This window comes from Protobothrops mucrosquamatus, unplaced genomic scaffold (genome assembly GCF_001527695.2).
Source record: "Protobothrops mucrosquamatus isolate PMUCROS unplaced genomic scaffold, P.Mucros_1.0 scaffold858, whole genome shotgun sequence".
In the NCBI taxonomy this organism is placed as follows: Eukaryota; Metazoa; Chordata; class Lepidosauria; order Squamata; family Viperidae; genus Protobothrops; species Protobothrops mucrosquamatus.
In genome coordinates, this window is record NW_015387113.1 from 24,687 (window position 1) to 50,706 (window position 26,020).

General features: G+C 35.6%; 1 protein-coding gene across 1 annotated transcript in view; it reads right to left on the reverse strand.

The window, feature by feature from the left end:
* Window positions 1–26,020, reverse strand: part of BAZ1A (bromodomain adjacent to zinc finger domain 1A) — a gene marked incomplete at its 3' end in the record, with an annotated part of 61,093 nt that overhangs the window by 24,683 nt on the left and 10,390 nt on the right. Inside the window, exons 2-13 of the mRNA XM_015819083.1 lie at window positions 24,894–25,172; window positions 22,894–23,037; window positions 21,113–21,214; window positions 19,741–19,828; window positions 17,457–17,588; window positions 15,532–15,634; window positions 13,124–13,278; window positions 12,364–12,459; window positions 7,645–7,783; window positions 6,384–6,530; window positions 3,574–3,669; window positions 3,221–3,445 (exon numbers count right to left, since the gene is read on the reverse strand). Coding sequence (XP_015674569.1) covers window positions 3,221–3,445; window positions 3,574–3,669; window positions 6,384–6,530; window positions 7,645–7,783; window positions 12,364–12,459; window positions 13,124–13,278; window positions 15,532–15,634; window positions 17,457–17,588; window positions 19,741–19,828; window positions 21,113–21,214; window positions 22,894–23,037; window positions 24,894–25,172 — 1,706 coding nt within the window. The remainder of the gene's footprint in view (window positions 1–3,220; window positions 3,446–3,573; window positions 3,670–6,383; window positions 6,531–7,644; window positions 7,784–12,363; window positions 12,460–13,123; window positions 13,279–15,531; window positions 15,635–17,456; window positions 17,589–19,740; window positions 19,829–21,112; window positions 21,215–22,893; window positions 23,038–24,893; window positions 25,173–26,020) is intronic.

Here is a 26,020-nt window from a genome sequence, read left to right on the forward strand (position 1 = left end):
TGTATACAAAAAAAGAATGTATGGTACATACAGATGATTATTATATTTCATGGATTAGTCCTACCCAGACACATTATTAATAACTCCAATATACTGTTTAAATTTATCTATCTATTCATCATGTGTGTGTATAAATAAAATCCCAAAAAACATTCAAAAGTACTTTTGGAAAAGGTGCCAAACTTTTAAACAAAATCAATACACCTCAAAATCCTACTAGGGACATCCAACTATTTATAGAGTATAAAATAATTCCTTTGATCAGACGTTTAAGATTTTAAGTACTGGAACAACTTCCATAAAGTTAAAACCATAATCCTGAACAATAGTTATAAAATGGCCAAATTGTCTTCATTATTCTTATAAAGCCATATATACGAGGGCAATTCGGAAATAAACCTCTGTTTGGTTATCAATAACAGACACTCGCAGATACAGAACTTTTATTATACACATTAGAAAACTACAACATTACATTACTTTTCGATATAATCACCATTCAAATTGAGGCACTTGCCATAACATCTAACTACAAGATTTGAAATTTCTTAGTAGTAGTCACTCAACCCCAAATCTGGGCTATGGGGGGTGGGGTGATCAAAAACATCTGAATGGAACTGCTTCAAAAGTTCTTGGGTGCGTCTAGGGGTGTGCAGACGAGCATTATCATGAACCAACATCATGCTGGAAGTCAGCATGCCCGACGCTTGTAATGGACAGCTTGTCTAACCCTAACGTTTCACAGTAGATTTCTGAACTGATGGCCGAACCACGCTCCATGAACTTCACTAGCAGTACTCCTTTGGCATCTTCACATTTGACGGGATTTTCTATGGCAGCAGTTCCAGTGTGTTGCTGGTTTACGATAATGCTCACCCGTACACTGCTAGATGCACCCAAGAACTTTTGAAGCAGTTCCGTTGGAATGTTTTTGATCACTCCCCATAACCCAGATTTGGCGCCGAGCGACTACTACTAAGGAATTTCAAACCTTGTAAGACATTATGACAAGTGCCTCAATTTGAATAGCGATTATATCAAATAATAATAATAAAATTGGAAGGTACCTTGGAGGTCATCTAGTCCAACCCCCTGCTCAGGCGGGAATTCCGATACCATTTCAGACAAATGGCTGTCCAGTCTATTCTTAAAAACTTCCAGTGTTGGAGCATTCACAGCTTTTGGAGGCAGGTTGTTCCACTGAGTAATTGTTCTAACTGTCAGGAAATTTCTCCTTAGTTCTAGGTTGCTTCTTTCTTTGGTTAGTTTCCATCCGTTGCTTCTTGTCCTGCCTTCAGGTGCTTTGGAGAATAGCTTGACTCCCTCTTCTTTGTGGCAACCCCTGAGATATTGGAACACTGCTGTTATGTCACTCCTCGTCCTTCTCTTCATTAAACTGGACATACCCAATTCCAGCAACTGTTCCTTATATGTTTTAGCCTCCAGTCCTTTAATCATCTTTGTTGCTCTTCTCTGTACTCTTTCTAGAGTCTCAACACCTTTTTTACATCGTGGTGACCAAAACTGGATGCAGTATTCCAAGTGTGGCCTTACTAAGGCATTGTAAAGTGGTATTAATACTTCACGTGATCTTGATTCTATCCCTCTGTTAATGCAGCCTAGCACTGTGTTGGCTTTTTGGCAGCTGCAGCACACTTCTGGCTCATATTTAAGTGATTGTCCACTAGGACTCTGAGATCCCTCTCACAGTTACTACTATTGAGCAAGGTACCCCCTATACTATACCTGTACATTTGGTTTTTGTTGCCTAAATGTAGAACCTTACTTTTTTCACCATTCAATTTCATTTTGTTAGATAGCGCCCAGTGTTCAAGTCTATCAAGATCCTCCTATATCTTAAGCCTGTCTTCTGGAGTGTTGGCTATTCCTGCCAGCTTGGTGTCGTCTGCAAATTTGATGAGTTCCCCATCTATCCCCTTGTCCAAATCGTTGATGAAGATGATGAAGAGCACTGGACCCAGAACAGAGCCCTGGGGCACCCCACTACACACTTCCCTCCATGTAGATGCAGTTCCATTGAGGACCACACACTGAGTACGGCCGGTCAACCAGCTATGGTTCCATCTGGTGGTGATGCTGTCTACCCCACATTTTTCTATCTTATCAAGTAGTAGGTTGTGGTCTACTTTATCAAATGCCTTATTGAAGTCCAAGTAAATTATATCCACAGCATTCCTCTGGTCCACTAATGTAGTCACCTGGTCAAAGAATGCAATAAAATTTGTCTGGCATGATCTGTTTTTGACAAACCCATGTTGGCTTTTTGTTTGCCTCTACGTGTTCGCTGATTCGTTGCTTATCTTTTCCAGAATCTTCTCAGGTACTGAGGTCAGGCTGATAGGTCTGTAGTTTCTTGGATCCATTTCCCCCCCTTTTTTTGAAGATGGGAACTACATCAGCTCTTTTCCAGTCCTCTGGTAGTTCCCCAGTGCTCCAGGATCTTTGAAAGATATAGTTCAGTGGTTCTGAGATCACATCTGCTAGTTCCTTCAGAACCTTGGGATGTAATCCATCTGGTCCTGGTGATTTGAACTCGTCTAGGGTAGACAGGTGCTCACTTACTATTTTCTTGCCTATCTTAACTTGTGTTTCTAATCTGTTTTTTACAGTACTATTTTTGATAGGTTGGACTGTTTTATCCCTTTGTGTAAAGACAGATGCAAAAAATGAGTTAGGTAGTTCTGCTTTCTCCCTGTTGCTTATCCCCTTCTTGCCACTTTCTCCCACTAATGGACCAATCATTTCCTTAACTTTTTTCTTTTTTTTTGCATGTTGAAAGCAGCTTTTTTTTGTTGTTATTTTTGACTTTTGTTGCAAGCCTTAGTTCATTTTGAGCCTTAGCTTTCCTCACTTCATCTTTGCAGGCTTGGACTATTTGCTGATATTCTGCCTTAGTTATGTGCCCCTCTTTCCACTTTTTTAATACTTTTTTACATTATATGTAATGTTGTAGTTTTCTAATATGTATAATAAAAGTTATGTATCTGCGAATGTCTGTCATTGATAACCAAACAGAGGTTTATTCCTGAATTGCCCTCATATTAACACTGACTGTAAATTTCAGTATAGTATCCTTACAACTAAAAGGTTACTGAATATGATTATCCTTCAAAATATTTCTGCAAATTTGTTTAATTAAGCTTTCAGTAATTTGAGAACATTTGTCACCGAGCATAAGAAACTGGTTTGGCTCTATTACCTGATGATAAATCATATACTGAGGTACATGAGAGTTTCTTCAACAATCCAGGATTACTCAATCTTAGCTCCATGCAAGCATCATCTGTAGTATCAAATCCTCCTCGCTTCTGGTAGCGATATTTAGCATTTGCTGATGTTACATCTGCACCTGATGCTAGGATATGAAGCCTGAGAATCTCAGAAAGAGTGCAGCTATCAAGATCCAGGTTTTTCAAATTACAACCTACAGTTAACAATAAAATCAATTAGTCTATTTGACTTCTAAAAATGTTTAAGCGAATAATGTAAATTATATTTTTGAAAAATACAGCAAAAAAAATGTAACCAAAAAAAAAAGAAACCCACACATACCCTGATGTAATTGGGGCCATGCAGCTGCCAAAGTTGCAACTGCAGATAGTGCAGATTTTGTGGGGTCTGTATCTTCATCCAAAGCCTCTGTTAAATCTTTAAGGAAATAAAGACTTTATTCTAGTGTAAATTAACATTTCCGTATGGAGTCCAAGTAAGCAAGCAAGCAAGCCATTTTAAGCAATGCAGAAACAGCACACAAATTCAATATTCATGTAAGTTGCAATGCAACAAAGAAATGTAATATTGGCAAACAGCTGAAGAAAGTGTGCAACACTCACTAAACGTTTCTTACGCACAATTGGGCTGCAAGAGTACAAACACACTCATGCAAAGACTTTTAACACAAGCTATCACTCCATTCCTTATAATTGTTACCTATTGCCAAACAAATTGAGATAAATAGGCAGCAGTCAATGCTGATCTGCCATACTGAAGAGGTCCTTTATTCCATATAATTGGCAAAACATGCTCCCAATTAAGCTACCTCTAAAGCACATCAGGCATTTTGAATTAACGTGCAAGTACAATCTCTTTACATATTAAGCAATGGCAAGTGAATTTCCTCTTTTTTCTGCAAGTATTAGAACTAAATGTATCTAGTTTTGCTTCTGCAGAAAGCAAAACCTAATACATTTCCTATTTGTGATGTACTTGTTTATCTTTCCAACTGTTAACACTGAATGATAGCCTACAAACAGAACTTAAATCTTCTCCACAAAATAGAACTAAGTTACCTTTGCCAAATAAAATTGAATGTAATCTTCCTTACATAATAGTTGTACAAAATGCTTTAGCAGTTTAGTTTTTATTCATGTGTAAGCAGCCTAATCAAATGTAATATATTACAGTGCAAACCACTACAACTACTTTGCAAAATCTTTTTACAGATGAAATTATTTATATCTATTCTAACTTGAATGCCATAATCTGAGTAGATCAAATGTTTGTAAATTTAATATCTGATTTTCAGAATGAACCATTTTTCAATTTGTAATGCTGGTACATAGAGACAAGATTCTCAGGAAATGAGGTCTATCTGCTTTGTCCTTTATCATTTTTATCTTATAAAAGAATTGAGAGAGAACTGGCCAGAAAATCAGCGAACTAGTCAATACATGTAAGACAGACTTGTTCTATCTGGCCCATTATAACTATGATAATGTGGTTTGTGTAAAAAGTCCTGTTTGAATTCTTTCATGCTGAGTAATTTTTGGCCAGTGCTTAGCATACCATTCTTGATTCTTGATCTTTAAATGAAGTGCCATCTAAAATTCAGTTTTATGGGTGCTATTGTTTTGGTTGCCTTTGCTGGGAATGCATCTCTGTTAACTCTTCAGGAAAGGCTGGTTGAGCTGGATTGGCAATGTTTCATGATGATTCGCAAAATATTGCACTGGAGAAATTTCTCCAATTATATATTTCTCTAAAAAATACTATTTTGGAGGTGGTATTATTAATGCAGATGTTACCCATTTCTGTTTTTTTTATATCACATCTTATAAAATTATTCATTTCTGATTTGACAATTATTATCCATAATAATAACGAAATAATAATTTATACAATAATTTAGTCCAGACAAAACAGAAAAATTCTACCATTAATTCTTCTGACAGCAGTTTTGGAAATTTTTTACCCATAGATAATACTAATCTGCTTAGAAATTGTTCTCCTTATGGGGAAAAAAAATACGTAGGACTTGGGAGGCTGCATTTTCTTTTGGAAAACAGTATTAATATGAAGTATTTCTCCTCACATTTTTATTCTTTAAAAAGCCTACAAAACTTTGAACAGTAGGGGCTTCAATTCAGCCACATAATATAGCAAAGCTATTTTACTCCTCTTTGCCTGGATCTGCACTATTAAAACAGAATACAGAAAATTTCCTAGGACAAAGAATAACAGAATTGGAAGGAGTTAAATTCCCTGCTCAATGCTGGATTCCAAATAAATGTATCTCCAGATGTCTGTCCAGCAAAATGTCCTATTTTTCAGATGACATGTCTTCTGGAGATAGCCTTAGTTTTGTCCCCAGTCTATCACGGCTATCTTAAATTGTCTTTAGTTGTTCTACTTTTAAAGTAGTGTTTTCCCCTCTTCTCCCAATACAAATCCTACCATGTAAATTTTCTACAATGCCTGCCTCATTGAAAATTACATAATCAAGGCCTATGATCTGATCCAACCACTAGCTACTTTGGGCTGTTGTGTGCATATCCCTCCCCTCCAGTCACTGGGCATTGTCCTCCAAGGCTGTTTTGGTTTGGGTTAGAGGAGGCATATAGGCAGCCCTTTCTTCCTTAACAATCAATCCTTCAGCAACTGTTCAAATGTTATAACAGCACTGAATGAATGATAGTCCTGACCAGTCCTTGAATTTATGGCTGTTACAATGCCCCTATGGTCACATAATCAAAATTCTAACAGTCTATAGCAAACCTGGAAGCTCATGCAACTACTTTACTAGAAATTATTTACCTCACCCACAAGAAGAAGACCACATCTGCAGAAATTCAATAAAATAAGCTTCTACTGCTGACATTGTTTTAAAATTAAAATAAGCAAACACAATTTTGAATTTTGGAAAAACATACCAGTTTGAAATTCTTGAGATACAATAAATGGAATCTCTGCCCTTTTAGAAAGAGAAAAGTAAAAATACATCTGGATCATCACTGCAGCTTATATCCAAAACATTGTCTTTTCTTACCAGTTGTATAGCAAAGCAAAGTTAATTGAAAAAAAAACATATTGCGTGAATGCAGATTAGTATGAAAGCTGTTCTTAAAAAGTATAGTTGATCTGACCTTTGGTCTCAGCATCTGCTATTTGATCTTTGGCAATTTCTTCTTCTTCTTCAGCCATAGCTTGAAAAATTGCAGTCAGGAAAAAAAACAATAATTCACAAAGTGGGCCTTCACTGTCATTTCCTACAAGAGCTTCTTCTAAAACTTCTGTAAATAATAAAAGAAAGAACCTTTAGTTCTTCTGCAGCATCCAAATATAAAAGCTTAAAAGATGCAGTTAGATCTGAACCTTAGCTTGAGAAATCTTCCTATTTTATTCTCTAACGTGCAATTTTAGATGTGCAGAATCCAACTGGTTAACGTGTTCAGGTGATTCCCATATTGAATTGAAAAGGGGCATTTAGGCAAATGAAAGAGAACATACAAATGTCAAGATCTTGCTAGACTATTGATAAGTAACGTTCATATAATAAAGGATGGATTGAATAAAATACTGGGGGAAAAAATAACTGGATGTCCCAAACTGGTCCAGAGCTATTCTCCCTATTCACTTCAAATTAATCTACTAAAATGGGGAAAAAGCTGTTTCTAAGTAGGTGATATGCTCCTTGCATATTTCTTTTTAGCAAAGAAAGAGAAAGAGTTGTTAAGAGTCATTGTTTCTAAATCCTTTTTTCTAGATAGGTCCTTAAATATGATCTTCCTGGTGAACTATGAAGTGGTCTTGATCTTCCTGGGGGATGATGCAAGAGCAGCATAAAAAATCAGAAACAGGTTGTGTTTCAGGCCTCCACTTCTATTAAGGGAAGGAATTTCCACTTGGCATAAATGGATTCCTTCACTCTTCTCTCAAACTGAACAATCATTCTTAATGGCTATTTGGCTGCTCATTAATGAGCCTATTCAGATTAGATAAGAAATGATACTACTCTGAAGGACATATATGGGGTTCCCCCTAATTAACTTTGCTCAGACTGAAGAAGTGACTTGGATAAGCAACAAAATGTTTAAAACAAACAAACAAAAAAGAGCATGACTCAGCTTCCAGACAACTCTATTTGGATGACAGAGATTCTTCATCAACATATCAAATGGCATTTTTGGAAGCACTATATATTCTGCTCAGAGGAATATTTTTACATATAATCTGATGTACACTGAAGAAATATATTTTTCAAACTGATAGCTAACTCACATATGGGAATTTGCTTTAAATGTAAGTAAAACTTTGAGATTTTATAATGTGTTTATAAATGGCTAGATATCAGAAACATAGTATATACCTTAATTCAGAACAAAATCCAAGAAAAAAAAAACTTGCCTAAAGTCACCCCATCAGGAAATTCATCTTGAAGATCAAATAGTTCCCCAAATGCATGGAGGAACTCCAAAACCATTACAGCATCACCAAAAATCTCAGGAGGTAGTCTGGTTTTTACTGGAGTTGGAACTGGAAGTTCCTGTGATACAAATGAAATGTCAGCTTTTTTTTTGACAATGCCAGACTGGAAGAGGACATCACAAACTGTCAAGAACGCACTTCTTATTTATTTATTAGGCTTTTTAAATCCTACCTTCGTTGTTTTTATAAATAACTCAAGCTGGCGAATATACTTAAGACTTTTTCCTCCTCCTGTTTTCCAACAACCCTTTGTGGTGGATTAGACTGAGAATGACTGACTGGCCCAAAGTTACCCAGCTGATTTTCATGGTTAAGGTGGGAGTAAGAACTAGAAGTAATGTTTATACTACAAAAGTTAATGAAGCCTTTAGAAAAGAACTTCCATAACTGCTATGTATTAAATTTGAGTCCTACAGTATTTATAGTGAAATCATAGTTTAAATTTTTGAATCTTTTTCTCATATCTACCTTGTGTAATGGAGTTAAACAATTCTCTTTTGTCAGGAATGACAGTTTTTACTTCTGACCTTGTTTTGTTATAGGATCATCTAGTTTCAGGCTCTTTGCTTCTAATCTTGTGAGAACTGTTTCCCACAAGAAACTTTTATTATCTGTAGTTGAATACCAGATGGCAGCCATGGACGAGAGGGCATTTGTACAACTCTATCTCATGTGCCAATTAAACTGTTCTGAATTGAAGGCTCTAATCATAGTTAGTCACTCTTTGGCCACCTCCTGGTTGGATTTCTTCAATGCACTCTACGTGAGGATTGCCTTTGAAAATCATCTTGAAGCTGCAATGGGTCCCAAATGCAGAACTATGGGTAGCAACAGACATACTTGGACTTTGCTGGCCTTGGTCATCGTAATAAAGATTAAAACATACTTTGGTATGTCTGCAAACTGCACTAATTCTCATTAGACCTTTAATGCAATTCGAAGTATCACTTATAAAGCCCTACATGGTACAGGGCTGGACTATTTGTAGGATTGCCTATGTCTATTTTTCCCACCCATCCTGTAGACCAGGGCTTTTCAACCTTTTCACAGATTGTATCACTTTTGTTGTTATAGAAATGGCTAGTTTATAATATTATGGAAAAGTAAAAAGTTGAAGTTCAATGTTAATGCTTCCTTCTACTGCAACAGAGGAAGTCAGAAGTCAATGCCTTTTCTTTTTCCCTTCTCCCCCTCACTTTTCCCTTTTTCTCTCATCCTTCGCTCGCAAAATCTCCCCTCGCTCTTTGCTCGCAAAAGCCCCTCGCTCTCTCTCTCACTCACTTTGCTCGCAAAAGCCCCTTGCTCGCTCTTTCACTCACTCACACTTTGCTCGCAAAGGCCGCTAGCTCACTCAAACTTTGTTCCGAAAAGCCCCTCACTCGCTCTTTCACTCACTCACACTTTGCTCACAAAAGCCCCTCACTTGCTCTTTCACTCACTTTGCTCACAAAAGCTCACTTCCTCTTTCACTCATTCACTTTGCTCGCAAAGGCCGCTCACTCGCTCTCTCACTTTCTCCAAAAAGCCCCTCGCTCTCTCACTCACTCTTTGCTCGCAAAAGCCCCTCGCTTGCTCTCTCACTCACCGTTTCACTAACAAAAGCCTCTTCTCTTCTATCTCTGTTTTTTTTCTCTCCCTCTCCCGCTAAAACCTGCTCCTTTTATAGTTTCTCCTCTCTCCGCCCTCCTCTTCTCTTCCGGGTGCGCCAGAAGCTCCAATCAGCATGTAGCCATGTGAGCAGATCCTGGGGCTTCTGCTGAGCCCTGCAGCTCCAGCTGATCTCCTCCAGGCCTGTGCGGTGCTGCTTTAGCTCATTCCCTCCCCCGCTACACTTGGCTAGGGGTCACGTACCACCTGCCAGGTGCTAAAGTACCACCGGTTGAAAAGCCCTGCTGTAGACTACACAGATTCAACAGATATCCTTCAGATCCTGACTTCAAGGCTTTGTCATCTAATGTGGCCTACCTTCTCTACTGTCATGCCTGCCCATTGTAACAATCTCCCCCACCCAAAGTCCAGGTAAAACTGTCAAAACCCCCAGATTACAACTCTTTATTATTCCTGTGAATTTCCAAGGCTAGGAATATTTTTTTAACTTCTTTTCTCTTTTTCATTGGGTTGGCATTTCTTGCTTACTTAATAATAGTATTTTTAAATAACAAGCAGCATTTCTCATGGTTTTTTTAAACACTGAGATTGAAACAAAAAAATCACACAGAGAAAGATGACACAGGAAAAGATTTCACATATTATGAAGGCAAACCTTTTGGGGCTGGGAAGCACATTCTGCATTGAAATGGAATGGGCCCAGAGAAATTACAAAATTAGCTGATAAAATGAAATTGAAATTTTCAACCTCCTTTGTGAGGAAGGAAGGTTAAGAGGCAAAACGGAAAGTCAGTCTGATAGGGAGAAGTTAATAGGTGAAAATGAATGCCTTAAGTCCCTGAAAATTCAATATATCTTACACTTTTCTTAGCAGAAACCTATCTAAAATTTCAGAATCCTATCTATACTTGGGGATCTTGAAGATCACAAATGAGATATTGTGCAGCTTCATGAGTTTCATTTTTTATGAGGGTGCAGGATGCTCATTCCTGATTTACAAAGTGGCCTAGCACCTTTTAAGCAATAGTAATGCTACCACTGATGTTGGAATTTCCAATGCACTTCCATGGGAGGGGGGGAAATGGCCACACTGACAAAATGAATGCTGTAAAATAAAACATAAAATATGCGTAAATGAGCAACATTTACATATTACAAACACAAAAACCAAATTCCATAATTAAGTAGGAGGCTTAGAATTAAACCTTTTATCTCTTCTTGTGTTGGACACACTAATGAATTCCAAACAAAGAAATGTTGGTGTCAGGAACTTTAGAGAATTGATACTTTACAATATGGCACTGCATTATAACACAGATTAGAATTCAAACACAATGATAATATATTGATCTGCATCTACCATAAGAATAACTTCAATGGACTCTGTTGCTAGCTACGTTTTGCAAAGCATGTTAAAGTCTATAGACCAGAAGTAAAACAATCACTTTTATTTCCTATTTATCTTATTTTTATTTTATTGAAGTGGATTATAAAAGCAATATTCTAACTTGGCTCAAAAAATAACAATCAAGAACAAGAACTGTCTGATACTCTTTTCTTCACCAGTAGAGAGCACTATGACACTACGAAGTTGCTTCTTTCAGCTGTTTCAAAAGAGTAAGGCCTGTCAGTCAGGCAGCTTAGACATTGAGTAAAGTGTCAGTTTCACAACTTCATTTAAATATTTTTTCAGAGCTTCTTTTTGGAAGGAGAAATTACAACATTTTAGTAACTGATGAATAGATGTGGGGGAGACTCAGACTTCAATGGGAATTAAAGAAGAACATATAGGAGACATCAGTGCAGATGGATTGGAAAAAACTAGTTGAGGAAAGTGAATATAAAGAGCAGGTAGATTATAAAAAAGAAGAGGGAACAGAGAAAGGGCCCAAAAGCAGAAAAGTGGTAGAGATATTAAGGAAGAAAATAGGAAACTACAGTTTAATGCAGATAGGAAAGCAGCAAGTGGACAGAATGTACTGGGGAAAGCATAAAGAAGCAGAGACAAACACAATGATATAAAACAGCAGGCAAATAAAGTAAAGGGAAAAGTCTACCATCTACAGTTCCACTGTTGCATGTGTATACTATTCCTTATCCCCAAGAATCCTGTCTAACACTTTTCTGCACTCAGAGATATTCTTCCCTCCACACAAATAGTTTTTGTTTGTAAGATAGAGGCACTATGTATTGTCTTTCCTGGTCAAAAAGCACTTCTGCTTGCAAGGTACCATACTGGATGTCTGGAACTACATGTGATCCTTGTTTAATGACCACTTGTTCAGCAACTGTTCAAACTAACAATAATGCTGAATGAGTTTTACTTATGCCTGCTCATTAATTACTTTGATTGTAGCATTCTCCACAGTCATGTGATTGTCATTTGTGATTATCTTTGCCAGATTCCTACAATCAACCAATAGGTAAACTGGCAGGTGGTCACAAGTGGCTATCACATGATATCTTCACTTAACAACCACAACTGGAAATGCTGAAAATTCCATTACAAAGTGGTGTGGTCATATGATGTCATGTTTTATGATTGTTGCCTAGCAAGGGAAATTCCAGTCCCAATTACTGTAATTTTCTAAGGATTATCTGTAAACAAGTTACCTCACCAATACTGTAAATACTCTTATCAAAACCTAGTGTAATTTCAACTCTCCCCTTACTTCTGCAAGGGATGAGTTCAGACCATAGATAAAAATTACTTACCCTGATCCTTAGGAAAATGGAAAAAGGAGTAACATAAAAAGGGGGTTTTTTGCCTTTGGTCCTAGCTACCACTCCTTGCTTTAATTCTGTTCACCATGGAGTAAAGAAGGAATGAAGATTTTAACAGAAAAAAAAAAATTCTGCCCATTTCATGACTAGAATGAAGAGATGGGTGTATTTTCAAAACATTTCTGGCATCGTATATTTAACATGCCAGGTCCAAGTTTACTGATTTGGCAGGTTTGAAATTAAACACATAATTAGCATAGGCTAATACATGTTACAGAAAGTTATCAGCTTCCAATTTTACATTACCTTAAGATCATCACATTCCATGTCTTCTCTGCGCTTACTCCACTGTTTTAGGTGTTCCAGATATTTCTTTTTTTCCTCACGTAGTTTCTCTCTTTCCTTTAATTACATAGAAATTTGATCAGGAAATGGTTTTCTCACTTCACTTCATCATTTTCATTTTAATTATTAAACTCAAAATTAATAGAAAAGATTAGAACAACAGTCTTTAAATCTCAAATATTTAGGGTATTATTAAATTTACTGTTATACCATAAATCCTGCTGTTTTTTAATAGAGTGTTCTTTTGTTTTGATGAAGTCTCCCAGAACTTCACTACTGTATGAATAAAAGGCACATTTCTTCCAAACTTTTACTGTAGGAATTAACAATTAAAAACTACAAATGAAACTGTTTTTATACAAGTTTTAATTGCCACAAAGTAAATCTTGTTTCTGATCAAAGTATAGTATAAACTATTTGTTACCTAGTACATATAGAACTACCAATGTAACTAAAAATTAGCAAAATTAAATAATATCAGCAGTTTAGGACATGTTATCATCTTTCAGGGAAGAATCTGCCCAAAATATTTGCTACTTAGATTTGAAGTAGCTTGCAAAAGCCTTTTACTTCACAATGTCATTTATCTCAAAAAACCCATAACACTTGTTCTTTCTCCAAGGTGTCAAGTTTTAACAATTTCAATGAGAAAATACCAAATAAAGCTACAAATGTGATTGACACTGCCACTTCAAATCTAGGGTTAATAAAAATGTCATGCCTTTTCTTTTTCTATTTTCAGTCGCTCCTTCTCTTCTTTTTTCTTTAGTCTTTCTTCCTCCACAAGCTTCTTTAGTTCTTCTTTTCTTTTTTCTTTGTCTTGTTTCTCTTTTCTCTTGAATTTCACAGCATTTGCTTTCTCCCTTTTTAATTTTTCTATTTCAAAATATATACTGGTGAATTGGAATTAGAACTACATTTTATAGATACATCAAGATAAAGTATTGAACAAAAGTATTTTATAATTTTTTAATCAACAAATTGGGCATTAAATTAATATAATTCAAAACAAATGATAAAAGGTTTGTGAAGCTCCCAATCAAGTTCTCACAAGTTCAGCAAAGGAAATTTTCTTGCAATATGAAAAAGGTTAGGTTAGGTTAAAGAATATTGGAAACTCTGTATCTTTGTCCTCCTTTATTAGTAAATATACAGTATTAAATGAGTACATTTTTTTATTAATGAGTACATTTCCAACTTTGCAGCTCCATTATAGCATACATGGGGTCTTCCTGAGAGCGATTATAGAAAAGATGCTGGACGTTTAACCTAAAGTATATACTCCCAGCAGAGATACCCAAAGCATGAAGATCGACTCACTAAAAGCAGCGGGCACCTATATTGGGCAGCAATAATATAGGAAGATGCTAGAGGCAGAACTTCACTTTAGGACAGATAATGGACCATCAAATTAAAAAAAAAGGCTTTGAAACTTCCAGTTGCTGTTACTCACATGAAGGAAAAGAAAATCCCAAAATGAAAAATTAAAATTACAAGGGAACATGGAATATAAAATGCATAAACATGGGAAACTCAACAAAATGCAAAATGAATCAACTATACAATGACATCTTAGGCCTCAGCAAATTCTGATAGAATGGAATTGGACACTTTCAGTCAGAAGGTCATACTATTTGCAACTCAGGGCATAAGGGACGAAGAAGGAATGGCACTGCTTTCATAGTTAGGAAGGCAATAGCAAGAGTAATACTTGGCTACAATGTAATCAATGACTAAATATAATATCAATTAGATTTCAGGAACAACCTTTAACACAGAAGTCCCCAACCCCCGGGCCAAGGCCACCAGGCCACGGCCCGTTCAGAACTGGGCCGCAGAAGCAGAGGGCAAACGCACGCATACAGCTCCACTTGCGTGTGCAGTGGGCAGATGAGTGCATGCAGCTCCATTTGTGCGAGCAGCAGAGGTGCATTCTTGCTCACCACTCACAAGAAAATATCCCTTCTTCCCCACCCCGGTCCTCAAAGCTAGAAAGGCTGGAGACCGCTGCTTTAACATGACAATTATTCCAAACTTATGCTCCAGCCACTCAGGTAGGAAAAAGAAACTGATCAAGTTCAATATGAAATCAACTGAACACGGAAGCAAAATGTATTGCTTGTAGTTGGAGATAGGAATGGCAAAGTTTGAAGTATTTAAAGGAAAATGCAGTTAGATTGTATAGCCAGAATATACATAAATCAAACTGACTATGTTATTGGCACAAGGAGGTGGAAGAAATCAGTTATAATAGCAAAGAGGTTGATTGTAGAACAGATCATAAATTTCTCCTATGCAAGTTCAAAGTTAAGCTAAAATGTAAGAAGAAAAACACATTCCATGATATGATCCTAACCATATACTACTATTTTGAAGAAGAAAACAGGAATTATTTTGAAGCCCTGAATCTTATTCATTGGGATCCAGAGGAACTATGAAAGAAACCTAAATAACTAGTTAAGGAAGAATATAAAAAGAGATAGCCAAAGATTAAGAAAGAGAAGAAAGAAAATTAGATATCAGAACATACCATGGAAATTTTAAAAATGCCAAACCTACAAAAAAGGCGAGATCTGAATAAGAAAGTTAAAGCATTTCAGGGAGTTCTTACAAGAAACAAAAAGTAATATTGCAGTACCTGTAAAGACACTAAAGATGGATACAGACACAAAAAAACAAGAAAAGTATTTTACAAATCTCTGAATTCAGAAGGAGATTCTAATCCTGAACAGCCGAATGCTAAAGAATTGGTTGAAAGTTAAAGAACAGATAGTAATTAATTAAAAGAAGATCAAAGATGGAAGGACTTTACTGAAATTCTGTGCAATAGAGATATCAACATCCAAGATACTTTCAAAGATATTCCTTGTTTATAAAAATCTCTAGTGGGAGAAAATGAAATTAGAGAATTCCAGTTGTTACCAACAAGAATTGGAATTGGAAGGTTACAACAACCTGACTTTGATTTACAAGTATTCCTTGCTTAATGACCATATGGTCAGTGAAGTTACAACAAATGTTGAACAACAGGTCCTACAACTGCTCCTCAAAGTTCCAGCTGTTGCAATAATGTGGTCACATGAACAAACTTCAGGCCCACCCACAATTACAATTACTGGTTGAACTTACCGCTGGTTCTCATATGCTCTTTTTCTTTTTGGAGTTTTACCCTTTCTTTTGCTGTGTTGCTTAGATTTCTAGGACTAAGGTGTTTTTCAGCATCTTTGTCCTCCTAGGAGCAAAAACAAACTTCATAAAGTAGAAAAATATTCAAACTCTGAGTATTAAAAGCACTTTACAAGTGAAGACTTGTTCTATTTTTAATCATGAATGAAATGTTTTGCAAAGTCAAAGGGTTTTTTTGAGAAATGACAACAAGATTTGGTTTACCCCCTATGCCCCTTTTCATTTATTTATTTATTTATTTATTTATTTATTTATTTATTTATTTATTTATTTATTTTCCAGCTTTATTTTTTCAAATAACTAAAGGCAGCAAATGTATCCAACATACCTTCCTCCTCCTATTTTCTTCATAGCAACAACCCTGTGAGGTGAGTTGGGCAGAGAGTGAGTGATTGGCCCAAGGTCATCCAGCTGGCTTTTCATGGCTAAGGTGGGACCAGAACTCACAATCTCCCACTTTCTAACCTATTGCCTTAACCATTAGACCAAACTGGCTGTATATGAAAGTATGAATTCTAATTAGTCCTCCATTTGTTCTGCCTATATCTGGGAAACCTAGGTGCAATTCCTGAACTATCTATAAGCATAGCTCCTGCCTCTTCTCAGTTTCAAAGAATAAATGAAAATATTAATACAAGTTTAAAATCATATAAAATAGATGGCATACTTTATTAAAGAACCTCAATCTGAATAATCAAATACAGTTGGATAACCAACAAATCTAAAATATCATATGGATAATATATTCTAATATATTCTTAAAAGCTTAAAGTGCTATAAGACATTTCATATTCAATTTCTAATCACATAAACCTTAAAAATACTTGGTTAAGACAACTGAAACCTTAAAAATACTTGGTTAAGACAACTGGAGTCAATAGGAGAAAGGAAAAAAGTGTACAGATTATCAATACATTGAGAAAATACTGTAAATCATATGTAGCTTCTATGTCAAATTAAAATATAAACTCTAAAATTAAATTTTTGATGTGGCACAGTTCCATGTGCAAATGTAGTCCAAAAATGATTTCTAAAGAGAATTGAATTCTGCATCAGATTTACTTTTCATATTTAAAAAAAGGTTTTTTAGACACTGAAGCTTAGTCCCACAATTTGGTTAGCCATTCTACCACACAGGAGATCAAAGGTCTTTTCTGATGAAGAGCATATCAAATCCATGCAGCTGTTAACATATGCCGTTCCAGTTTATTTTGAATAAAATGTATATAGTTTAGTGAAATTTAATAAAAAATCTCAAAATAAAATGGGACTAGAACTTTCAAATTTTATTTTTCATTATTTTTGAACTTTGCAATGTTGCCACCACAAATGGAAGAAGGAGCCAATCTGTCCATTACATTTCCAGCATATCATGGAAAAGGAATTACTCATTTTAGCAATCAAGACTAGAGCAGTGTATCAGCAATAGAACATCTTGTACCAATTGCCTTTTAAGTACAAGTAAACACCAAGTCAGCAAGGAATTGTACATATGAAATGCATATAAAGTTGGTGGCACTGGACATTCCCTAATCTAATGCACTCCAGCCATGTTTTAATAAAGCCTCTATACTAATCTCTCATGACCATCATGCATAGTGACTGAAGCTGATGGTGGTAATCAAATATATTTTAAGGGGACCAGGTTGGAAATGGTTGGAATAGAATGAAATTTGTAGAAAAGTTAATAGATATTAGCTATGATGTGTATTTATTTCATTACTTTTGAGATTTTAATGTAGATTTGAGGATGGCCATATAAATAAATTATACTTCCAGCATCCCTTTATAAGCCAACCAAATGCTGAATGCATTATAGCATGCTTGCTGATAGAGGAATAGTTGCAGAAGGTTATTGTCTGACTTACATGATCATCAGATGTCAGCTTTGAAGATCTTTTTTGTTTACTTGAAGAGCTGAACATAAAGATGGGTGGATTATCAGGAAAGAGATAGAAAAAAGTCTGTTCTGCTATCTTGTATTTTGCAATTGATATTGCCTTAGGAAAGAAATGTGAGGAAACAAGAGTCAACAGGTATGTTATGTACAAGTGATAAATCAGTGAGTGTTTTAGGACTAGAAATAAACTTTTTTTTTCTAGTTCACACCACTGGAATGAGATGCCTACATCTGGGGGTAAACGAAATAAGAGAGAATCACAGCTATCCTGAAGAATCAAGAAGGGAGAACAAACATTGTTTGGCTATTCCAAATAGTCTTTATTTGTATGGACAAATAAGGTTAAACTAGCCTTTCTTCAGAGGTCAAATATCAATTACAGATAGTCCTTGACTTATGACTGGTTATTTAACAACCATTTTAAGTTACAATAACCTCAGAAAGGGTGCTTAATGGCCCATAAAGCACTTCCAGCCATCGTAAAATGTTGTGCTGCATGTCCCCCATGGAGACATGACTACATTTTGGGTGCTTGACAACAGGCTTGCATTTATGACTGGTTATGGCATTTTGTGGGCACATGACTAGATTTGCCTTTGGTTTCCAGCAAAAAAATTCTATTTGGGGTAATGGATTTGCTTAATGACCAAATGATTCATTTAAGAACTGCATGATTTGGACTTACTATCGTGGGATTTGCTTAACAACCACTGAAAAAAACGGACAAAACATTGGGTCTGATCACATGGGTGCTTCGACATACAACTGCAATAACATAGGACTAAAATTCCTATTGTGATAAGTCCCTATTGTGATTGTAAGTAGAGGACTAGCTATATTTGTAACAACAATAACATTTCTTCCCTCTTTTTTAATTTTTCTATAGCACTAACCAACAACTTTTTAAAATGGCATTCATGTGCCCAAATATCATATTATAAAAAAAGTTATATACAACAACATATTAAAATCTCATAGTTATCTCAGCTCAGAACACAATTCCTATGAGATTTGGTTACATCACAAGATTTTGGTCACTCCTTAAAAAGATTGTTATTTTTTGTTTTGGAAGTCAAATAGGCATTATCCTGATTTAAACTTAACAGAGTCATTCTTGAATAAATACTACTGAAATAAAAGGCTTGTTTGTCAAATTGATTGATTACCTTTTGAAAGGACAATATATGCCAATGTCTTAAATCTATAAATTATGAAATCCAATATTTAAAATAGACATGTCAAACACCAGGCCCACGGGTGCATGTGGCCCACAATGGGCCCAGATATGACCCACCCGGGTGAGGGACCGGCCCCCGCTGCCCCAGCCCACCTCAACCCAGCTGGGCGCCCCCGGCACATGCACAAGGACGGCTGCGCCCTGCGCCCTGGGGTGCAGGACTGACGGAACACCCTGGCCCAAGAAGATAGGAGGCCAGGCACAGACCTGCCTGGAGGAGGATTCGGGTGCCCAATTAGTGTTGATGGTCCTCTGGGCTGCCTGGAACCCTGGGCAGTGGAGGGCAAGCACCCAACCCAGCTCTCGAACTCTGAGGGCAGCAGGACCCCACAGCGCAGCGCAGCACAGCACAGGTCCCCCTCGACGTGAACAATATCAAGCTGGCCACATTGAGCTGGCCATGCCCACCCAGCCAGGCCCAACTGGCCCTTTTAGGGCAACCAGAATGCTGATGTGGCCCTCAATAAAATTGGCACCCCTGATTTAGAACATTAAAAAGACTAGATATGAAAGGTGCTTATCATTCTTCATCCACCAAAATAAAATTTATTATGCATTAACATTTATTATTGCTAACAATCTGTTTTAGTAAAGACACAGAGAAATAATGCTTTATCTCAAAGATAATAAATATGTCTAGGCATAACTTCAAGAAAATGTTAAAATATTTATGAGTGTATTTGATAGTCTTAAAATATCAAATAAACTATCATATAAAAATAAAAATGATTATAATATATCAAGATTAATGGAAAAAAGTAAAACTGCACAGTTAACTAGTTGATAAAGGACAGTCTTCATTTTAAAGTTGTAAATAAAGCTATTAAGAGCTAAATATTTCCTAACAAACAAATATAATTGTAAGGACAATACAAGATCATACTTTTACTAAGATTGCCCAGTTTAATATAGACAAACATATTCAAAACATTTGTTCAGTTTGAGATAAATTCATTATAATTATATGAAGCATATATTTTCATTCACTATCTTAAAGTTAAATTGCTAGGATTACCTTAATTTTAATAATGCCATCATGTAATTCACAGTGTTGCTTCAAAAAAAGCTTTAGTCTGTCATAAGAAAAAATATGCTTTCTTCGGCTGTTAAAAAAAAAAGAACTGTTAAAAGTCTTACCATTACCAATGAAATTGATATACAGAAATTACAGCTTAAACAACTTCTGACAATTTTAATTTATAAAAAAATTATAAAAAATAAAATAAGTACCCTTGTGATTTTTTTCACAAAAATATATGGAAGCTTTGTTCTTTTTTCATTAAAATTGCAATCACAGAATAGCAATATTATCCATGAATTCTATGCCTTTTGAGTCAGTGTATATATTCTAAATTTTAAGGGCTATCACAGAATCACAAGATAGCCGGCCATTGATTATGAAGGGTAGGATGGCCAGTTAAAAAACAATTTCCTGGAACATGCATCTTCTCTAATCTTTTTATGATGATCATTCTCTTTTTTAGCTTTCTTTCTTTCTTTCTTTCTTTCTTTCTTTCTTTCTTTCTTTCTTTCTTTCTTTCTTTCTTTCTTTCTTTCTTTCTTTCTTTCTTTCTTTCTTTCTTTCTTTCTTCCTTCCTTCCTTCCTTCCTTCCTTCCTTCCTTCCTTTCTCGTATACATAAATATCGTAGGTCATTGTCACTTTTTCTGAGCATACTTCATACTAAAAATCATTGGGGTAGAATCACCTTCCATTTTTATTTTTAAAAATACACATGGGATTATTTTGGGGTCCAGAAAAAATATTTGGAAATATAAGACATACTGAAGACTGGCAGTTTGCCTTTCAATAATTTTTTTTAAAACTTAGTATTTGAAACATTAAAGGTTAGTCTAATGAAATGAAGGGATAGTTGGTAGCATCCATGGACATCATGCAGAGTACTAAAGATGCACTATACAAAAAGTCATCTTATAGAAAGTGAATGAGCAATTTATTTATTGCTATTTCCACACAAGTATTATTTCAAATCAAAATGTTTAGCTCTAAATGTTTAGTAATACAGTATCAAAACCATCCCTGCAACTCTAAAAATTAATAGATTTTAGAGCTGCAGAGATAGTTTTCATACTGTATTGCTAAATGTTTTGATTTGAAATAATACTTGTGAGGAAAGAGCAATAAATAAATGCCTCTTTCCAATTTGGTACAATAGTTTATAGTAGGGTTTTGATTCAGTACAGGAACCAATCAACAGAAGAGGGAAGAATACAAATCTTGTTCCCTTTTTTTGCAAGGTTTCTTTCAAAAGGTAAAAAGAGCTATATAGAGAAAATGGCATCTTTAAAGAGGGTGTGCCTTGTCCTCCTCTCTCATTTCTGCTAGTTGGATTGCAACCACAGGGTTATTATAACCGGTACAGCTTACCATATCTGTGATGCTTTCACTGTAACAGACTCATATAGTTGTTTCTTTAAAGGCTTCACTTTGTACTTGTACAAAAAAGGATCAGTTATGGCTTTTTCATTCCTAAAAATTAAAACCATTATTGTTTTCTCTTGAAATAAAAATATTACTATTTACAATGTAAATTATTTTAAATACTTGAGACAAAAAAAACATACAAGCACATTCTCAGTCATATGAAATTAACATTTCAGTAAAGAATGAAATTGAATTGCATGTATTTGATTGTGTTCTGTACAAACATAGCAAACCAAACTATGTCCATTACAAGTTTGTTCCACAAAATGCAAACAGAAACATATAATATAGATTGCCCTTTAGCTTTTGAATGTCAACATTCTCAGCAAAGAACAATAAAGTTTAGAGATTTGAATTTGATATGAATTATACACCAAGTACTATTAAAAAATCAATTAATACATTAAATTATCAGTTAGATAATTGCACATCTCCCTCTGGTACACTGGTTGCCCTTCCAGAGAAACATGCACACTTTTCTCATCTCAAGATTCAACTACTGCAATGTATCCTATAGGAGCTGCCCTTGAAGACCAGTCAGAAGCTTCGACTGGCCCAGAATGTAATTACATTGTAAGCAAGCATGTAGGAAATGGGAGAGTCTGCCTCAGTATACCCACATTATGCCCGCTTCACAAGCTATACTGGTTGCCAATACGCTTCCATGTGCGATCCAAGGTGCTGGTTATCCCCAATAAAGATCTACATGGCACAGGGCCAGACTATCTCAGGGACTGTCTTTCTGTTGTGGTTTCCGCAAGGCCAGTACAGGCCCAACAAAGTGGGCATGCCTTAGATCCCTTTCATTCAACAGTATCATCTATTTGGATCTACAAAGCACAACCTATCTATTGTAATTAGATTCTGCCCAATATGGCTCCAACCTAGATGGTGTTCTGGATGACCTTCTCCCGAGTCATGAACTAGGGTGGATAGGTCCCTTGGATGTGTTTTGTATATATTTTTCTATGTTGTTTGGGGGCATTCCCGTTCTTGTTAATTAATTACTGTGTATTGCTTTTTAAATCTTGCTTTTGTAATATAGATTGTTGTATTACAAAGCTATCCATAGTCAATCTACAGTCAGGAAATGCTGAAATCGAATACATAAATTTATAATTTATTTTGTATATGCTTCATACTATACATTCCATAAGCTGCTTAGAGTCTAGTTAATTTCAGGTTCTAGATAAGTTGCACAGATAAATAAAATAGTGACAACTTTAAACATATCATCTTATGAATTATTTTTGGATTTATCAAGTTGAAGCACAGGCAAAAAGTGATTTTGCTTTGTTAGATAGAAGCTACTAACCTAGACTTAAATTCCTGGATTGAAAGTATATGTTTGCTGCTCTTAAACTTTTTTTTAACTGACAAAATGGAAAAAGTGATCAAGACAATTCCATATGGACGAGGCTTGATAGGTTTAAAACCACACTGTCTATATATGTGTGGTGTATGTATGTACAAATGTACCTTGTGCATGTATGTTTGAGTTCTTTCTATTTTTGCATTTGGAGGGTTTTTTTGAAATTTTTAATATATATTATTTTGTACTATTTTTAAACTTTGAAATACTAATTAAAACATTTTTTTTGAAGTATTGTGATATTTATATAGAGTTATATGAAGAAGTTTTCTAAAAAAATAGTGGTTATTGTAGTTTAGTTGTAGCCCTTTTAACTATTTTCACATCTTCTGAATATAAAACAAGTTTTTACCCATTTTGTGCAGAACTGGTATCTAAATCTGAATCATCACTGTCGCTAATGATAATAGTAACTCCATCAACACCTTTGGCATGGCCATTGGCCATTCCATTCTGATGTACTGGTGTTTTGATTTCCAAAATTTTACAGTGCAATCTGGAAAAAAAGCAGAAGAATATTCAATTAAAAGGGGTCCATCTTCTTGCAAGCCACAGACAATTATTAAATATTCTCCTGTATTAACAAAGTACTGCCTGTTTCAATAAAGATGGTGACAAAGAACATTCACAGGAAGAAAAGGAGGAAGAAAGAAAAAGGGAGGGAGGAAAAGAAAGAGAAGGGAGGGTGGGAGGATGCGAGGGTGCGAGGGAAGGAGAGAGGAAGGAAGGCAGAGAGGGAGGAAGGAAGGAAAAAGGGAGGCAGGAAAGGAAGAAAGAGAGGAAAGAAGGGAGAAAGGGAGAAAGAAAGAGTTTCAATGCTCACTGTCGGCTTCCCAGAAGGAAATTCAATGAGGAAGCCAACAGGAAATCGGAAATTGCTCTTGCTCCCACTGAATATTTTGCCCACTTGTGGTCATTCTGTTTCTCTGTTTAAGTAAGGATTTCTGAAAAAGTGACTCAACGAGTCATGGCTTGTCTAGCGAATTTCTAAATGGCTTCTATATCAATAGATCATATATCCTGATTATGGAGGATCTGTTATGAATCTCTTAGGAGAACCTCTGGGGTCATTATTAGGGATTGAATAATAAACTTTGATTTGATCAACAGGTTAATTATACTGTGTTTATTTCTAATTGCTGAAATATAGATCTTAAGTTCTTGATATAAACCATGGGGTAGCATACCTGCATTTGCAAATTCTGGTTAACAGAAATAATTTGATTAGCATAACCAGAGATAGCATTAACATAGACAATGTTCCATTAAGAAAAAGAGGGATAAATTAGTCCACAGAGTGAACAAGAGAGTTAAAACCTACTGTATTCTTTGAATTTCCTAACTGTAATAAGAAGAGTGAAGATAACAAAGGCAAACAGCCTCCATACAGTTAGGAACAGAACACAAAAACATAAAGAACACATTCAAGAGAGTGCCGCACTAGTCCTTTGGTATATAAGAATGATGAATACCAGAAAATAAACTGGTAGATCCAAGATAATGGCCAAATTTATATTTAAATTAATTAAACAGAATTAGTATTATTTCTAATATATTTATTAAAATTATTATATTTTTAATTAAATAATTGTAACTAACAACTTCTGGACAATTTATAGGAACTATAACCAAAAGAGTCACAATCAGGTAGTCCTCACTGACAGTGGTTGGGACTGGGAACTTTGTCATTAAGCAATACAGTTGTAAGGCACAATATCATGTGACCACACCAACTTACAATGGCAGTTACGGCAGTCTCAGTGGCCATCATTAGGGAACTTCCGCACCGTTACAGTATCCCAGGGTCACACAATCACCATCTGTGACTTCCGTCAGTTTCCCCATTGACTTTGCTTGTCAGAAATAGGCAGTGAAGGTCCCAAATAGTGACTGTATGACGTTGTAGGATGTAGGATGCTACAATGTTGTAACTGTGAGCTGACCCCTAAGTGCTCAAATTGTAATCACATGATCACGTGGTATTGCAACAGTTCAACTACAAGGACCCATTATCAGTCCCTCTTATTAAGCACCACTGTAACAATGAATAGTTGCTGAGTGAATGGATGTTCAGCAAGGACTACCTATATAGCCCTACAACTGCAGGTAGTGTAACTGATTTAGATATATAATTCATTTATTCTATACAGACAGAATATCTGTACAACTGGTACACAAACAATCAAACTCTTCCCAATGAAACAACAACAAAAATGGACATAAAATGTTTGGTGTTTAAAGTCACTTACTAGCAATTTAAGTAATGAAAAGTATTGTTGGCTTCAGCTTTTTTTACATATTAAAAATCTCTCTCTATATATATTCAGAGTAGCACAAATGAAATATGCTTACCTTTCACCATTATTCCTAAGTACTTCAACAAGTTCACCAATAAAATAACGGTTTTTTATATAAGCAAAGATATCATCACAAACTTCATGAAGTCGTGAACGTTGAGTGAGGGTAACTAAGTATAAGACTGGAACAATGAGAGGTTCTGGAAAGTTTTGGATATTTTGTCTGGCTTTCCTTTCCGATTCTAGTGCTTCTTGATAGGTAAGTCCAGATTTGCCTGTGATAGCACAACTCCAGACAAGACTATTACAAAGAATTGTTCTTTCAAAAAATTCACTGCAAAAACAAAACCAGCAAAAATTAAAGATAAAATACAAGTTACTGTTCACCAAGATCTAACTAAAACTCAGTATTTTAAAGCCCTGCTGTCCCACCACCCGAAGTAACAGTGCTAAATAGTAAGTAATCCCAAACTATTGATACACAAAGCCATAACTATAAAAGGCTGTGCATGCAACTTCCCTGTGAAATGTTGTATAACTCAACCAAGATAATGTGCCTAATGTTGAATTATTGAAACTCTCCAGCACCGAATCACTACTTCCCTAAGACTTTGCCCAAAAAAGAAAAAAAATTAAAGATTGGTTAACAGTTATAAAGTTCTCAAATAGCAAGAGAATTTTTCAAGGCAGTAGGAATAGCTTTCTCTTGTAATGTAAGCATTATTTTCTAAATCTATTTGATCAATTAACTTTAGAGAGCTAACAGCCTATGATGAACAAAGATCAAACAACCTAGTAGTTAACTGTGTTTCTCCAAACACTCCTTTAATCTCCTGATCAATTGCAACTGATCCTCCACAATCAGATTAGAACATATTCTGGAAACCATCATAGATTATATACTAGCAACATCAGGGCTTTTTTTCTCATAGAACGCCCAGAACGGAGTTCCGGCACCTTTTTTAGATGGAACTTTGTAGGGTAGGCAAGGCGGGTTGTATAATGTGTGTGAGTTCCGGCACCTTTTTTTTTTTTTTAAAAAGCACTGAGCAATATCATCATGGTTAGGTAACTTTGTCTTCAAACTTCTCACAGCAGATCTCTGAAAGCTTCATGATACCTCAATCAAGATATGATTGCAACTGTACATTAACTATCTCAGTAGGTTTATTTTTGGATTGT